Source organism: Harpia harpyja, chromosome 18, assembly GCF_026419915.1.
Source record: "Harpia harpyja isolate bHarHar1 chromosome 18, bHarHar1 primary haplotype, whole genome shotgun sequence".
NCBI lineage: Eukaryota > Metazoa > Chordata > Aves > Accipitriformes > Accipitridae > Harpia > Harpia harpyja.
In genome coordinates, this window is record NC_068957.1 from 7744825 (window position 1) to 7761150 (window position 16326).

General features: G+C 47.5%; 2 protein-coding genes across 11 annotated transcripts in view; both read left to right on the forward strand.

The window, feature by feature from the left end:
• The window catches only part of SEPTIN6 (septin 6), a 32638-nt gene extending 28288 nt beyond the window's left edge, over positions 1-4350 (forward strand). For 2 of the 5 annotated variants that reach the window (XM_052814100.1, XM_052814098.1), the window contains one exon: positions 718-1822. Coding sequence is in view for 4 of the 5 variants with exons in the window: in XM_052814098.1 (XP_052670058.1) it covers positions 718-733 (16 nt within the window). In the remaining variant the exon portion in view is untranslated. Of the gene's footprint in view, positions 1-717; positions 1823-1879; positions 1987-2457 lie in introns of those variants that run through there. The other 3 variants (XM_052814096.1, XM_052814099.1, XM_052814097.1) reach the window with 3 other exon arrangements.
• Positions 4351-4988: 638 nt separating this feature from the next.
• On the forward strand, positions 4989-13574 carry NKRF (NFKB repressing factor). Of its 6 annotated transcripts, XM_052813097.1 has the most exons (5): positions 5310-5424; positions 5871-6240; positions 7451-7568; positions 8931-9052; positions 11223-13574. In XM_052813097.1, exons 3-5 carry the CDS (start codon positions 7501-7503, stop codon positions 13208-13210), a joined length of 2178 nt encoding a protein of 725 aa, XP_052669057.1. In that variant the 5' UTR covers positions 5310-5424; positions 5871-6240; positions 7451-7500; the 3' UTR covers positions 13211-13574. The 6 variants fall into 6 exon arrangements, with proteins under 6 accessions (XP_052669056.1, XP_052669057.1, XP_052669058.1 ...); XM_052813098.1 differs by lacking the exon at positions 5871-6240; XM_052813096.1 differs by lacking the exons at positions 5871-6240; positions 7451-7568 and having other exon boundaries at positions 4989-5424.
• The last annotated feature ends 2752 nt before the right edge of the window (positions 13575-16326 follow it).

The following is a 16326-nucleotide window of genomic DNA, read 5'->3' on the forward strand; positions in this document are numbered from 1 at the left end:
ACTCGAACTGGAGCTTGCAGTTGTCTTGAGCAGTCTGGTTGAATGAATGTCTCTGCTGCCAACGGTAACTGTAAAACAATAAAAAGAACAATTCTCTGCTTATCAGGCTCTGAATGTGGAAAAATAAGCTCAAAGAATAACAGTGTTCATTCTGGTGCTGAGCACGAAGGCACGGCTAAAGTGCAGTTTGAGTGAACATTACTGATTTTTGTTGGTTTTGGATTGCTTTTGGCAGTCCTCGTAACTGTACACTGTTGTGTGCTGAGCTTTGAATCAAATGAAGTTCTTTGTTCCCACTATACAAATGCAGACAGTGCCTTTTTCAATGGGCATTTGTCCTTGCTAAATTAAATATGTATATATGGTATTTTTCCAGAATTCAAAAAAATACTCTCCATATTGATCCATAAAGTATTGCAGGGCTCCACTGTTTTGCACGGACACAGACAAGTCACAGTTGATGAGTCCTGTAGCTTGCAAAACTGTGAAAGGATTGGCTTAGAAAATAAATTTGATTCATCCCACTGCTGAGTGTGCGTGTGTGTGTATGCATGTGTGTGTCTGCATAAAGCACGTTTTGTAATCAAATTAAACCTTATTAACACTCAGCAACATTTCTTTTGTGTGTGTGTGTTAGGAAACATTTATATTCTTATTTTGTTGTTTTTTGTTATTAATCCATAAAACCATTAATCTGCCTTTTTCTTTCATTTTCAGTTCGGGTTTCCTGTAGAACCTTTCCCTTCACACCAGAAGCCAATGCCCCCACATTCGGTTAACACGCGGCTATGCCATTGTGCCTGTTTGCTCACCTTTACTCATTGCTCCCTTCCTGCGCTCACCATTTTGTTTTAAGCAAGAGTCCGTACCCTTGGCTGTTCTGGGTTATGGTAGTTCTTGTGAAGAACTCGGCAATAGCCTACGTGGAACTGGCAAGAGATGCTCGTTGCTGATACCTCTTCCCCGCTGGGCAATAGCAGGCTGCCGAGTGCTCGTAGGGCTAGCGTCCCCTCTTCTCAGTTGCTTGGCTTTTTGTCTCTCCCTCCGTTTTGTGCGAGGGCTGCATGGTAAGAGAGCGCGGCTGCTTGGTGGTGTGCATTTAGCTCCTGTCGTGGGACTGCTGTGAATGCAACCCGAGGCTGCCGTGGGGTGGGACATGCTGTCTCAGGAGACCGGCTGCCCTCTCCCCTTTTTAATTGGCTGTATCTAACCCCTCATTACCCCCTTCTGTGCTGCCGTGTGTGACTCAAATAATTTTAAAGGACTTTTTGCAAAACTTGACACCCTCACAGGCATGGGCCTGAGTCCAGACCTCTAGTCCCTAGGCTTGGGGGATTCTCAAACTTGGATCCACGGTTTGCAACTAAGTGTTCTCTGAATGCCGCAGGGGTCACGAAGGATCTCTTGCCTTGTCTCCCTCTCAGTGTGCTGGCCTGGATGCACATCCTGGATCCAATCTCAGGGAAAGCTGGTCACCTTGCTGTACATATCAGTGTTTGTGAAGAAAGACGATGATGTTTCTTTGACTTTCTTCTCAGTGATTCCAACAATTTCTGGTTTTAATGCAAAAAGTATTACCTTTATTTTTTTTATTTGGCATCTGTTTAGAAGTGTACAGATGCTGGCAGGTTGCTTCTCATATTTTCTATTCAGCAAAAGGCTTGTTTTACTGCAAGATTTGCACTAAAAAAGGAGGGTGTTTTGCTCACTGGGGCCGGGGGTTCACTCTGGCCAAGTGCAACTGTGGTTTGCCTGCAGGTGTCTTCTCTGTGTATTTCTGGATGAGTTTTGTTTTTAAATAAAGACTTCATCAGACAGTGAATTCTGGTTAACATTTACTACTTTTGTTTTTTTGTTTTCTTTTGCCCTTCTTTTACAGTAACCCATGGCTCTGTACTGAGTAATTACCCCTGAATACAATGAGCTGGAATGGACCTTCATTTACTTGTTAAATCGGAGGGTCTAATAAAACGTGACAGCATTTCAGCTGTGACCTTTCCATGGTGTTACCCTTGCTCTCTCCTATATGCTCACTGTGATTCTGTCTTTACTATGTACTGGTGGTTATTGCTTTTATTAAACAATGTAAAATTAGTCCTAACAAGGTTTTGGATGCTGCAACTTTAAATACTACAATTTTTTTTTCTCTACAACTAATGGATTCCCCTTTCTCCTGGTCCCTCTCCACCCAGATGAATAAGGGATGTGGAAATAAGTTCTGTGAGTTGTTTTTGCTGGCAAAATAACAACGCAGTTTAAATGTATTTATTGGTGACATTAAAATGACAACACCACCTTAGTTTAATTATCGCATAGTTGAGAGAGAAAAAAATCTTTTCTCTTTATTCTTGGTGTCATTTTTGTGACATCATCTATCTTTTTTTATTTGCTTTTATTTTCTCTTTTGCTAATTCATGCTACCTGAAGACTAGCATGTAATCCTCATTTCCATTTCAGACTTGCTTGTTGTGACCCTGATCCTTCAGTCGCACCGTGTGCAGGCTAAGTTCTCTGTATGTGGGTGAATCCACATGTCCTGACCCTGCTGAAAGGTCAGGATGCATGCTGCCAAATAGTTTCAACAAAAACCCTTCCAATCCTGGGTTTTTGGAAGATAAGCACGCCTCAGACCTAGCCATGATAGGTAATGCTGTTTTTAGTGCGAGCTGCTGCTGAGAATTTTACTCGAAAGGTAGCCTGCATGATGCTAAAGCCTCACGAACAGTTTCTGCATACAACATGTTGGTCTGGCTCGCTGCTTGCAGCAGCAGCAAACCTTATGCAGTAACTCAGATCAGACGACAGTCTGGCCTCCATTTCCGGCAATCAAAGCAGTTAAAACTCTTGATTGCAATGTATTTTCTCAGGTATTCTGTTTCACCATAAATATAATTTTATTTCCCATAAAAGTCTTTTGACTGTTTTGTGGTTTGTTTTGTTGGTTTTTTTTTTTAAGCAAGTTAAAATAATTTGAGTATTTACCTCTTCCTCTACTGTCGAATGTCGGCCTGCTCCCCAAACCAGTCAGTATCGGTCTGTCAGTGATTTCCAGATTATCTGCTAAAAGAACTATTTAATGTGGCTTTTTTTTTTTTTTAACTATACTGCAGGTCACTGGCTGTTCTTCCTTACCATTTGCCTTATTAGAATGTTATTTAAAGTTATGTAGAGTCTTTTTAAAGACTTAAAAAAGGTTTTTACTTGTGTGATTTCCTTGAAGTACTTGAGGTACCACGAGGTTCCATCTCTCCTCTGTCAGCTGTTTTCACGTTGCATCTCTTTTTCCTGCTTTTTGAATGTCTTTCTCTTTTTTGCTAATCTTCTGTTTTTTTCTCTTTTTTTCCCTTTTCTCTCTCTGTAGCTTTTTTTAATCTGTCTTCGCCAGCTGCACTGGGTCTGAGGGAGAAGACTGCCACTCCTAGAAGAGTTTAAGGGTCTTATGTCTGGGGAGGGGGGGAACAAATCTTCAGTGTTAGTGTCTTGGAAAGAAGCTCTTTTACTGACTTGCATGGTACCTAAAATTGAAGTGTCTTGTGATTTGTGTGACAAGACAGGGTAATACGGGGGAACTGATTGTTTACCTGGAATTTTGAAGAGCAACAGACATGTGATGTTTGGACTAACGATGTAGCGAATACATTTTCAAACATTGTTATGGGCGTATTTTTTTTCTAATTTGGTCTTTAATAATATAAATGTCATGGGCTTCCATGAGGTGTGAAGCCTAAGGAATATTTTCAGTATGCTGCTGTTTGGTTGGTTTTGGAAACCGTGCATTCAGAGTCAAAGGAAATACAAACATGGTGCAATTTGCTCTGTTGGCAGCCACGAAATATTTAATTTTAACAAAGAAATAAAGTAAGAAGAACTGTGTGTTTTCACTGGTGTCCTCCTGTGTCCCCCCACCTTATTAAACAAGCTCCATCGGCTGGTGGATGTGGGTCGAGTGGTACTTTTTTTTTCTTCCCAACTAAACCTCCTCTTGTTCTTTAAAGTTAGAAAAAAGTCAGCGGTGTCAGGAGGGGGAGGTGATGCTGATAGCTGGTGTAACAATAACAACAGTGATCCACGCAGACTCCCCGTGAGTAGGGTGCAGTGTCCTTAGAGCGTGCTGGAGCCAGCCCTTGCACTTCTCACTTCTCCGTCCTGCCCTGGTCCGCTCACTGCATGCTTTTCCGAGCTCCAATCTTCTCTCCCCATTCCCGGTTTTGTTTCCTTTTTACACATGGAAGTGCGCGAGAACTGCACCGAGTTACGTATTCACGCGACAAACGTTGAAGAACCGGCGCTGTTTAGCTTGATACCTTTCTAACTTTAATGTAAATTTTAAATAAAAAAAATACGAAAGCCTGCCTGCGTGCTGTCGTGTTGGCGGCCCGCGCCTGGGGCCCGGGGCTGAGGGAACTCGCACCCCAAGGCGAGCTCTGCTGGGGTCAGCCAGCGGCTGGGCCTGGTCTCTCAGAAGACCGTTAGGTGGTCGCTGAGGAGGAAAAAAAAAAAAAAGCCCGGCGCGTTTTGGGCCGGGTGTGCGGTTTTGAGGACGGTTTTCCTCGCCTCCCGGGCAGAAGCATCCCCGCGGTCCCGGTAACCGCGGCTCCGCACCCAGCATTACGCGACCGGGGGAGGCTTGGCCTGTGGCGAGCCCCGCCGAGAGACACACACACACCCCCCTCGGGCCTTCGGTGAGGGGCGAGGAAAGGCCTCGGGCTCCTCCAACCCGGTGCCCGGCGGGGAGGAGCCCAGAGCCGGTCCTACGGGCCGCGGCTGCCGACCCTTCTCCCGCCGCCGCCGCCGCCGCCGCTTGGCGGGCTTTGCCCCGCGGCGGCCGCCAGGGGGCGCGCGGAGCTGAGGCGGCCGGCGGGCCGGCGGTTCCTCTCGCGGCGTCTCGCGCGCTGGTGACGCGCGGCCACGTGACGCGGCGCCGGCCGGGCCGCTCCGCTCCGCTCCGCTCCGCTCCGCGCGGGTGAGGGGAGCGCTCCCGGCACACCGCTCGCGGGAGCGGGGCGCGGCGGGACGGGGCCGGGCCCGGGGCCGCGGCGGGTCTGAGGCCGGTCCGGTGGTCCCCGGCGGCCCGCGGCTGAGCCGCGGCCTGTTCCCGCACGTGGGGCCTGCTCCCCTCCGGTCACGCCCGGGCCGCTTCCGCCGCCGTCGCGCGTCTGTGCCCGGCGGCTCGGCGAACACCGGCGGGGACGGCCCCGCGGCTTCGTCCGCCGAGCCGCCCGCCATGCCGCCGCCGGAACCGGAGCCGGAGCGGGTGCCCGAGTCGGTGCTGGAGCAGTGGCGGCAGTACAACGAGACCGAGCGGCAATGGGGGCTGCGCCGCCGCTTCATCCTCCGCCACCTCCACGGCTACCCCGGCGCCGCCATCGACCAGCTCCTCTCGCTCTCCGTCCTCTGGACCAACCACGTCTTCATGGGCTGCAGGTGAGGCCCGGCGGGGCGTCCCCGGCACCGGGCCGCCGCCTCGGGGCGGGGTGGGCTTGCGGCGGCCGGGGCCGGGGGGGGGCCGTGAGGGGGGGGCTCGGGGCCGGCCGGCGGCCCTGAGGGAAGGCCCCGGGCCCTGAGGACGGCCGCCCGGGGTGGCCGTGGCGGTCCCCGGCCGCTCGGCCCCGCTGTCTGCCGGGGCCTGGCGCTCGCCGTCAGGCGTGGGTGCCCCGGCGTGTCCCCGCCGCTCCCCTCCGGGGCTCCCGTCGTGGGCCGGTGGTGCTGGGCTGGATCCTTTTAAAAAGTAACGCCAGGGGAGCTGGGGCTTCGGAAGGGGCCGGTGCGGGAGAACTCCGGTTCCTGGGCGGTTTTCGTTGCTCGGATACGCGTGGATTTGTATGCGGAGGGGAGCGAGCTGCTGAAAAAGTGTACGTGTGTTTTGAAAGTAGTTCTTGATGTCCCACCCCCGAGGACGCCTTCAGCACATGGTGGTACGCTTTTCGTAATTTAAGCGAGAAAAAAGTATGCCTCTGAGCGTAAAGCAGCCGATACGATCGCCTTGAAGCTCGGTTTTTCTGAGAGAAATAGGCCTGGTGAATGGAAGAGGTTTCCCTTCACCAGGATTACTCCTAACCACCGTACCGTAACTAGCAAGGTTGTGGAGATCTGCAGAAACGTCACCCATGTCCTGACTGACACTTTTGCTGTTGTGATTATTTTTAACTGGAGATAAGGCTTTAAAGACAGAAGCAACTGCTTAACGACCAACTTCAGCAAATTGTGCAGTGACAGAGGAGCTTGTAAACACTGAAGGAGGTATAGTTCGGCTTTTATTAAAGTGGCTATCCCAAAGCCTTGTTGGGGACTATTTTGTGTCACTTGTACAGAGCCAAGTCAACGTCTTTAAATGTAGAACTGCACGTTTTCTTATTTCTTTCTGGTCCAAGTACTAAACTACTCTGCTCTGCAAGCACCAAAATTGAACGTAGTTTTAAAACAGCTTCAAGTTCGAAAGCTCGAGTAGTATAGTAAAATTGAGAATATCTTCTTCTTAAGATATAGTCTCTTTGGTCCATTAGCTCATCTTAATGTGTTTACGCGCTGTCTTAATGGAGCGTCTTCTTTGCGATAGTGCTTTTGGGAATCAATGCAATAATACGGTTAGAGGGTGCTGATAGCAGAAGTGAAGAACTATGTGGCAAAATCCTAAAAAAAAATGATGCAATTTAAGCCTGTAAGTGCACATACTTTCCCTGATGAACATCTCTACCTACAACTCTCAAGGGAGACACGAGCAATAGATTTAGGCATGATGCAGTGCAGAGCGGTTATCAGTGAGGATGTTTCCCCAAAGCTTGTGTTGCGCACGAATGTGAACACACTGCACAGGCACGGTGAACACGCTGTGCTGCTAAAGAGCAGTTGGCAGCTTTACTTAGAGTTGTCTGGGGAAGTAACAGCTTTCTCTGGAACTGCCTTTGCTGCTTGGGAAGAGCTGTTGTTGCTGTATCAAGTGAATAACTTCAGATTTGGGGGGATTTTTGTTGTTTTAAGTTGGTTGGGTTTTGGTTTGGTGGGGGTTTTTTTGTTAGCCTTTTTTTTTTTTTTAATGTTGATCACTTGCTAGCTAAAGACAACCTGTTTGTCAGAGTAAATACAAATCAAGAGTCTTTGCTGATGTAATCTGAGGGAGTGTTCTGCTGGGGAGAATGCCCAGAAGGCTTAGAAACCATGGCCTATGAGGAAGGAGTTAAGTAACAGGATTCATTTAGTTTAGGGGTGGATGAGAGAAGATGCACGTGTTCTCAGATGTGTTAAAGGTGGCTGCAAAATGGGGGGAAAGCATTATGCTCCAGAGCTACTGGGATTGGGATAAGAGGTAACGTATTTAAGTCACACCAGGGAGACTTTAATTATGCATTGGAGGCATGGGATTCCTCTGCCTCCATGTGCAGTCTCCACAGCTTGAGACTTCTAAGGCCAGGTTAGACAAACACATGTTGGGACTGGTTGATCTTCCCCCCAGGCAGAAATCTGAGCCCCAAAACGTCTCCATCCTTTGTGAAGAAGTGACACATGTCAAATCTAACGCTGTTCTTGCACCCTGCTGGAAAAGGGCATCGTCCTTCATGTTCCCATCACAGGTAATGTACTCTTCTCCCTGTAAGCCAGGGAGAGGAATAGAGATTCCTACCCCTCTCCCTTCTGGCTGCAGGAGGATGAGGGGATCACCACTGTCCGCCTCCCTTTGATCCCTCTTGGCATTTTCTTCCCCTGCAGGGTTCCACTGCCTCTCTGCTGGGGGCTGAGCTGTGCTCGGTACCTGCAGGTGAAGCAGGGACTGCAGTAGTGTGTGTTTAGAGTTCTCGCCTAGTAATTCAAATGGATCTGATTTCTGCCTGGCCCTCTGAATCAGGAACAGGAAGGGCATTTCTTGAGTGGAGAGTGAGTAGATTTCCAGAGCCCTCAGAACAGTAGTATTCAACAGCTGGTGCAAGTTATTGCAGCACTAACTGTTGGAACGGTTCTGGACTCCTGTCTGTGGGCAGTGACCTGATGCTTTTGACTTTTGAAGGTGAGCGCACCATGGAACAGGTGCAAGATTGCTTTTTCTTCTTCCTGAACCATAGTGCAAAGCTGTCAGAGGCTAATTTCAGGCCATGTTTGTAGCTTCTCCTTGGTTAGAAAGGTTTGGGGTTTTTTCTTGTTCAGCTTCAGCATGCAAATGGCTTGAAAACATGTGAGAGATCCCCAGAGCAATGGAAAACTTAGATGGTTAGGATGTAAGGCCAAGAGGGATGGGGTTGTACAGTGTGTGTCCTGCCTATGTGGAACTGCGAGTGTGCTGCGGCAGGGTCAGGGATTGCACAGAGCTGGTTACAGCCACCTCACCTCTGTCCTGGCTCAGGGATTTAAAACGTTTCAGTTACAGCTACCAAGCTAGAAATTAGTATGGCTTTTTAAAGAGTGGTCGATAAAGGCTGAGCAGTGCCTTTGTCATCTGACGTCTGCGATTTCAGTATTGGTGACGTGCAGTCTGTGGCTGCTGACCCAGACAAGACTTGGGTATCAGTCAGTCTCTCCTGCGCTAAGTTCACTGAAGCTGCGATGCCCATGGAGACTCCTCCTTCTCCATGCCTCTGTGTTCCTTAGTGTTCCTAGTAGCTCTGCCAAATGTTATATTTTGACAGATAATGTATTTAAGTTTAAAACGCTGTCAGTTTGGTGGCTGCATGGTTTGTTATCACAAATGGGTTCACTTAGAGCCAGGTAGCTTGTTAGCTGGTGTGCAAGCTGTCTGCTAGCACTGAACTAGCTACGGCATGAGGCCGGTGGTCAGGTCCCGTGTTAATGCTCCAGAAAAATCAGGGGGAGCATCTCCCTCGCACCAGGTACTATGTCTCGGGCAGCTTTAGTTCTTGTTTTGCATAAAGCTTGTGTGTGCATGTGTGTGTGTTGCCCCTGTGGGACCAGCTCTAAAGTGGTTTGCTGTTGAATCCACACAGATATGGCTTGCAGGTCATGGAGAAGGTTCTCAAGATGGCTGAAGGCATCGATATCGGGGAAATGAGGACATACGAGTTGGTCCCTAGCAGGAAGCTAAAAAGATACCACTCTCCATCTGACAGTGAGTATACCTGCCTGTGTGTCAAAGGAGAAGCCCTTCCCTGTCACTGTTTGGTGGGCATTATTGGGAGCGTGGGGACAACAGTGTGCCACGGTGCTGCCTCCGAGAGAGCCAGCATGGCAAACTGAAGAGAAGCAACCATGATGTAATCTGCTAGACTGCAGCTGTTTCCCCTCCTCTGCCATGTTGTGGGGTGTGCATAATTCATGCAGAGTTCCCTTTTTGCTTAAGAAAATATCATTTTTCATTGAAATTACCAGGTAATTGATTTTCGACACCGATAGTGGTAGGAATTGAATCTATGTAATGAAATATCTGTCTGCCCTTCTTCACTGTAGTGAGGGGCGATGTTCTGACCTGAGAAGGGATTGTACATGTGCATGGAGATGTGGAGTTCAGCTTACTGATTTTGAGTTATGACCTGCCGGGAGCACTGTGGGGGAGAAGTTTAATTTCTTTTTTTTTTTCTTTTTTTTTTTTTTTTTTTTTTCCCCCCTCCCTACTGGGCCTGGAAGAGTCCTGCATATGTCAGCCCAGTCCCATGGTCTCAGGGGCTGATGTTCCAGCTGTAGCTTTTTCCAGTGGAGGAAATGCAGCAGGAAGAGAGGGCTGGCAGTTCAGTGGCTCCGTCCGCTGGCTCCTCTCCTCCAGCACCTTCAGAGCTCCCTGCCCTCTCTCCGGAGGTGTGCAGGTGCAGGTTGTGGATGCGAGCAAGCAGGCCCTTGCTTTGTGAGGCAGCGTCAGTCAGTAGTTTGGCTGTTTAAAGCACAAATGGTCAGACAGCGCAGGACTCCTCTAGGCTTGGATATATCCCTAGCTCTGCCAAAGTTTCTTCCCTTTGACACCCAGCAATTTTTCTGTGCTTCCATGGGCCAGCTGCAAAACTGAGGAAAATGCTGCTTTTCTCCCATGTTTTGTCTGTCTCTCAGGCAGCAGCTCTGAGGGGTGGCGTTCTCTATTGCACATTACACAGACAGCATAAAGAGTTGTTTTGCTGGTGAGAGCCTTTAGATGCTGCTGCAGTGCAATCATCAAAATACCAAACGGAGCAAGAAATGTAAACCTTGCCATAATTCATGAAAACTGACAACCAAAGGATTTAACGCATGCGTATGAGCTTTGTCACCTGATTTAAATATGTTTATGCTGTATGCGAAGTGGTTTTTTCATCTGCAATGAACTAGGCTATGATAAATACGGTATGGTAGTGTGATGTCTAGACAGATGTGTTGCCTGACCTATATTACGGTTGCACATATTGGCATTGGATTAGGCAGCTCATTGCAAGGCACTGAGGTGGCCTTTTGCTCCCCGATGGAATTACACACATGTACCACTTCGGGGGGCTAAATCTTTCACAGGAGAAGTCTTGTATAACCATCTTTTAGATGTAACATATTTGCTTATCAGCTACTTGATTCTCAATTTCTGCAGTAGCTGTGCATATCAGAATATTCTGCCTCATGTGCATTTCTTCTGGCTAGGAAACAAGAGGTCTACCAGTGATGTGTAATGGCCCCCCCCCCCCCCCCAGCCACTGCAGCCGTCGCCTGAGGCTCGGGCAGATTTCTCCATGTTTGGTGTCCTTTAGCCAAGCGTAGTTACATTTACAGAAAATATGCTTCTATTAATGCTGCCATTAATAGCCCTTTGTGTTTTGGAAAGGAGGGTTCAGTATCACTGTGTTCCTCCATCAAATGAGAAGACCTGAAGGTAAAGTAGTTTATCTGAGATCAGCCTGCAAGCCTGCGGCAGAGTCAGAGCTGAGGCTCTAGTCCCGCTCTGGTGTTCTGTCTTATTGGCCGTAGTACTTACTTGTGTTAGTAGCTTTGAATGGATTAACTTCAGAAATGACTGGATGGGTTCAGTGGGCAGTGTTGGGGGGCAGAGCAAGCAATTCGGACCTAGAATCCACGTAACTAAATACGTAGAGATTTTTGTGTGGTAATTGTGGAGCTGGAAATACCATTGTAGTGACCTGCGCAAGAATGAATGGTCTTATTTGATCAATTCTGAATGTCTTTGGAAAGAAACCTTCTGGTTTGTGGCAAAGACGTGGAAATCTTGTGTTCAGAGCCTGCAGGTTCCTCCTGGAGATTACTCTGGGAAAACATTTGTCTCCCTGTCATAGGATATATTGGTAATTTTGTCATTTTCTTTCACTCTGTAGGTCCAGAGCTGGAAGAGATTCCTGAGCCGCCCAAAAAGATGGTCCCCAGGTTCCGGGTGCGACCACGTTTTGAACCCATACACTTTGTCACCAGTGCTGAGAAGGATGACAAGAAGGAAGATTCTCTGGATAACCAAATGCAGGAGGTGAACCAGGAGGCAAATACAAACAGCATAGCGCAGCCAGCTGAAAATTGTACAAATTCTTTTGTGAGTGCACGGGAGGTGGATCCCCAGCTCTCCAACTCAGCTGGGTTTGGCTTTGCAGGCCAGGCAGCAGCAGCCAAGAAGGCTGTCAATAGTATGGACTCTACCACAAGCAGCGTGTTGCAGGTGGCAGTTTCTCCTGCAGCTGTCCAGTCTGCATCAGAGACTTTCCCTCCGTCAGCTATAATGCTGAAGCAGAGTTTTATCGAGAAACTGTCAGCAGCTATCTGGAAAAATCTTGCGAACCCAGATGCAAACACTGGGACCGATAAAATTAACTATACGTATCTTTTGACACGTTCAATTCAGGCATGCAAGACAAATCCTGAATATATTTATGTTCCTCTGAAAGAAATTGCCCCTGCTGACCTCCCCAAGAGCAAGAAGCTCTTAACAGATGGCTTTGCTTGTGAAGTGCGATGTCAGAATGTCTACCTGACCACCGGTTACGCTGGCAGCAAAAACGGATCCAGGGATCGAGCCGCGGAGCTGGCAGTCAAGCTGCTGAAGAAGTCTGTGGAAGTTAGAGTTGTTCAGCGGAAGTTCAGGCATACCTATCACGAAGACTTGGTGGTGTGCGAGGCAGGCGTGAGTCGCCCGGATTTCCCTCCTGCTCTCAAACCTCATGAGGAGTTCGTAGTTGCCAACAGGGACTGTGTCCCAATGCAGCCTGGTACTGAATCTGTAAAAGGTTCCACTAATACCAACAAACACTGGACTAGTTTCGTCCTCACAGAGAATGCCAGTGATGCAATAGGAATACTTAACAATTCTGCCTCATATAACAAAATGTCTGTTGAATATAAATATGAATTAATGCCCAACCGCTCGTGGCGTTGTCAAGTGTATCTGCAAGATCACTGCCTAGCTGAGGGATTTGGCACTAAAAAGACCAGCAAGCACGCAGCAGCTGAGGAGGCATTGAAAATTCTGCAGAAGATGCAGTCAAATATAGCAGCCATCAAAGTGACCCAGGTTCAGAAAGTGGGCTGCTCGTCGCGGGGCTCCGGAAGGAAGAAGGACCTGAAGGACCTCGTGGTTTATGAGAACTCCAATAATCCAGTGTGTACGCTGAATGACACCGCCCAGTTCAACAAGATGACGGTGGAGTATGTCTTTGAAAGGATGACTGGCATGCGATGGAAATGCAAGGTGCTGCTTGAAGATGAATTCATCGCAGAAGCAGTTGGAGTGAAGAAATCTGTCAAGCATGAGGCAGCAGAGGAAGCCGTGAAAATCCTCAAAAAGACTCAGCCAACTGTTGTTAATAACCTGAAGAAAGGCACCGTCGAAGACGTCATCTCCAGAAATGAGATTCGGGGTCGATCGGCAGAAGAGGCTTTCAAACAGAAGATCAAAGAAGACAATATTGGGAATCAAATTTTAAGAAAGATGGGCTGGACAGGTGGTGGCCTAGGGAAAGATGGTGAAGGAATTAGAGAGCCTATTTCAGTGAAGGAGCAGTTTAAAAGGGAAGGACTTGGGCTTGATGTAGAAAGGGTGAACAAAATCGCTAAGAGAGATATTGAAGAGATCATTCGAAACTATGCACGCTCAGAAAGTCACATTGACTTGACTTTCTCTAGAGAACTGACCATGGATGAGCGGAAGCAGATACATCAGATTGCCCAAAAATATGGTCTTAAAAGTAAATCTCACGGGCAGGGGCACAACAGATACTTGGTGGTAAGCAGGAAGCGGCGCAAGGAAGATCTGTTAGACCAGCTGAAGCAGGAAGGCCAGGTTGGGCATTACGAGCTTATTATGCCTCAAGCAAACTGAGGTTAGGCGTCCCATTTTACCGGAGACTGAGCTTCCTAGATACTCGATTAAAGAAAGAGATGCTGCATTTTTCTTGTCGTGGGTTATATTAACGTTCAAGTCTTTCACTTCGTTAATATAATTTCTAAAATGTTGTTAGACGTTTAGAACTGACCAGGTTCTGTTCAAGTATATTAGCACAACCCAAAAGCAGTAGTGCTGTTACTGTATGTGTCTTTGATATTACTTGTTCCTTCACATTTTAATAGTTTTGTAATAGCAAAAACACATGTCCAACGAGAAGGAATTTGACATCATTTAAAATTATTGTTCCCTTATTCTTCTTGACCAAGGAAGGAAAAAAAAAATGCCTTTTTTTTTTTTTTTTAAATAAAATAATAAAAAGCAAAGGAAATGCAGTGTGGGGGAGTAAACCTGTATGTAAAGTTGGTATTAATGACAATAAAAATAAAGTTTTATTTCTGGAAAAAAAACCCCAGGATTTGTCACACTTTTTATTAAAAAAAAAAAAAGTGTGAAAACTGCGTTTATTCTTGAGAAATATGCATAGTGAGGTCTTGTCTCTGCTGTGTACATATGTAGAGAGATGTCCTTAACCAGTTTAACAGTACAGTTTTATTCATAGATTTCTACCTTGGGTCTCCCATACTGAGAATTCCTGAATGCACCTTAATCATCAGAGTATCCGACTGAGATAATTCCAGTGCATTTTTACCTTGCAGCACTGCTTGACATGTGCAGATACCGTGGCGAAGTGTGAAATATAAAAACTGGAGGTAAACGCAGAGCCCACGCTCAAAGATGCTCGTGTAGCTTGTGGGGACTGTTATATAACTTATTTTTTTTACTTTGAATATAAGCTCTTTAATCCTGAGCAAAGTCAAATCCGTGCCTACTTATTTCTCTGCTCCATTACTGTACCTGCGCTTGTGTACGTCGAGGGCGATTCGCAAGTAAACTTTCTGGTGTTGCTCTGATGTGTGATGCGAGTGCAATGTCTCTCCAGGACTGACACGCGCTGCCGGGAGGCCGGAGCGCTTCTCGCCGGGGAAGCAGACTCCGACCTCTGCCCTGTTCCGCCAGCAGTACCACAGGACACGGTGCTTTGTGAGCCTTGGAGGAACGCTCGCTTCGTGCTTGGAAAACATAGAGGTTTGGAATTGACCTTGGAAGAGCCAAGAGTGAGACGTGCTTAGAGGCGCTGGGTTTTTCTGTCACCAGTAGGGTGAATACTCTTTAGCACAAAGCTGGTCCTAATGAAGTATTATTTTTTTTTGTCTGTTCTGTTGCCTTGTGTCTTGGTTATTGCTTTTGGTTTTCTGCTGCCTGTATTTGCCTCTCCCATCTTTTTATGTCATCCTCTAGCTTTTTTCCCACCTCCTGCTCTCTTTCTAAATGCTCTCAGCACTGAGGAGGGGGTGACTGACCTCTACTGATGAAGCAGAATATCCTGGTGATGTGCAGTCAGAGGCATTTCCATCCTCACAGTGTGAAAAGGAAGAGGCTGCCCTGGCAGGTAAGAGTTGCTCAGGAAGAAGAGAAGGAGCATTCCCTCCTCTCTTTGCCTGGCTGGCTGCAGCACAGCTTCTGCTTAGCCTGGCCTTCCAAAATAAAAACGTGCTGCTGCTGCCTCTGTAGAAAAATAATCTGGCAGTTAATTCTGGAAGTATGTTGGTTTTGTTGTTTGGTTTTTTGTGTGCGCTATTCCCTCTCTCAACTTCTGAATGCTGGGCTCTAGCAGATGGTGATGTAGGTGTGGAAGAAGCCTGGTCCTTTCTAGGCAGATATTCCTGCAAGCAGGAGTGCAGCTGCCCCCTCCCTAACTTGGATATGCAGCAAGTCTTCAAAGTGTGGTGATGCTGAGAAAAGCAGCAAAAGCACCACTGCTGTATTTGGGGTGAAAAAAAAATGCCTCTTTTGGTGGCGGGGGGGTGGCTGGTTAAACATAACGGTGTCTCAACAGGGGTAGGTGTCTGGGTTGAGCCTGTGCAGGGCGTTGCTTTTCCTCTCCAGGGTGCCCGTTTTTGCCGAGGGCAGTACCTCTGTGCAGGACCTGTCTGTTGCCTTCCTGTTTGGTGAGTGGCTGTAGGGTTGGATGACTGGGTGTTACCTGTTTGAGCTTAAGAATTGCCAGCCTCGCCATCTCCGGTGTGGTTACGTAGCCGTAAGCTTTCTGGAGAGCCAGTACGTGGTTTAAAATTACGTTTGTGGATGAAGGCCTTACCTAAGAGGGGTGTAAAGGTGAGGTGGGGTTTTTGCAGATCTGTGCTGCTCTTGTTTCTGGCTGCCTGAAGAGCCCACTCCATCCTTTTTAGTGACTAGCAGGACAAATACAAAAATGGAGGGACTGAGGAGAGGTTCAGTGACGTTAGAGTGACTTGGAGCACTCAGAAAGGGTTCTGCTCGCAATAGCTTGGCTGGTACAGGGGCGATGGTTGAGATGATACTCTTGGTTGGCTTCAGTCATCCCTATCAGTGCAGGTGGTGGGGCTGGGTTTTGCTTATTTGCACTGGTCTGTAACAGTGGGCACAGCTAAGGTGCTCATTGCTTGACTGGCTCTGACTTGGGGAAGTCTTGCACAGGGAATGCTTAAGAAACAGAGACAGACCATTACTTGAGGCAGACTCACTCTGTCCTGCCTTCTCCACGCACACCCGAGATGATTGCCACATCTGGCCGTTATCAGGGTCCAGTTAAGACACTCTGTCCTTTAAGAAAATGAGCAAGTGTAACTTAGCTAGGACTTCAGGGGTAAAAGGCTGCTCCATGTAAGATGAAAGGCCTGTTCAGGGGTATGAGCTGTTACCGCAGCAGATATAAATGCCGATTTAATTTTTTGAAAGAGCCTGGCAACTTCTATCTTAATTGCTAAGCAGCAGTACCAGCTTTTGTTATGTGTCAGTCATTTTAAATCCTGTTCTGCTCCTTATAAGACAGGAGAAAAAATAAATGTGATTCCTCTATCAATTCATTACTGCACCTGTTAAGTTGCTGTAACTAATGCGTTACCACAGGCTCCATTTTTGTCAATGGTTCACTCGTAGGCATGACATGGCCCTGAGCTTCCTGCAAGTGCTTTTTTTTGCCAAGACTTGTGTCTGTTTCTCCACTTCTT

What these genes read in the sequence shown, in the direction of transcription:
- NKRF (XM_052813096.1), top strand. Translation starts at nt 5,225, where the DNA reads ATGCCGCCGCCGGAACCGGAGCCGGAGCGGGTGCCCGAGTCGGTGCTG. An exon ending in CACGTCTTCATGGGCTGCAG is followed by an intron (nt 5,425 to 8,930) that starts GTGAGGCCCGGC and finishes GAATCCACACAG; the next exon opens with ATATGGCTTGCAGGTCATGG. An exon ending in ATACCACTCTCCATCTGACA is followed by an intron (nt 9,053 to 11,222) that starts GTGAGTATACCT and finishes TTCACTCTGTAG; the next exon opens with GTCCAGAGCTGGAAGAGATT.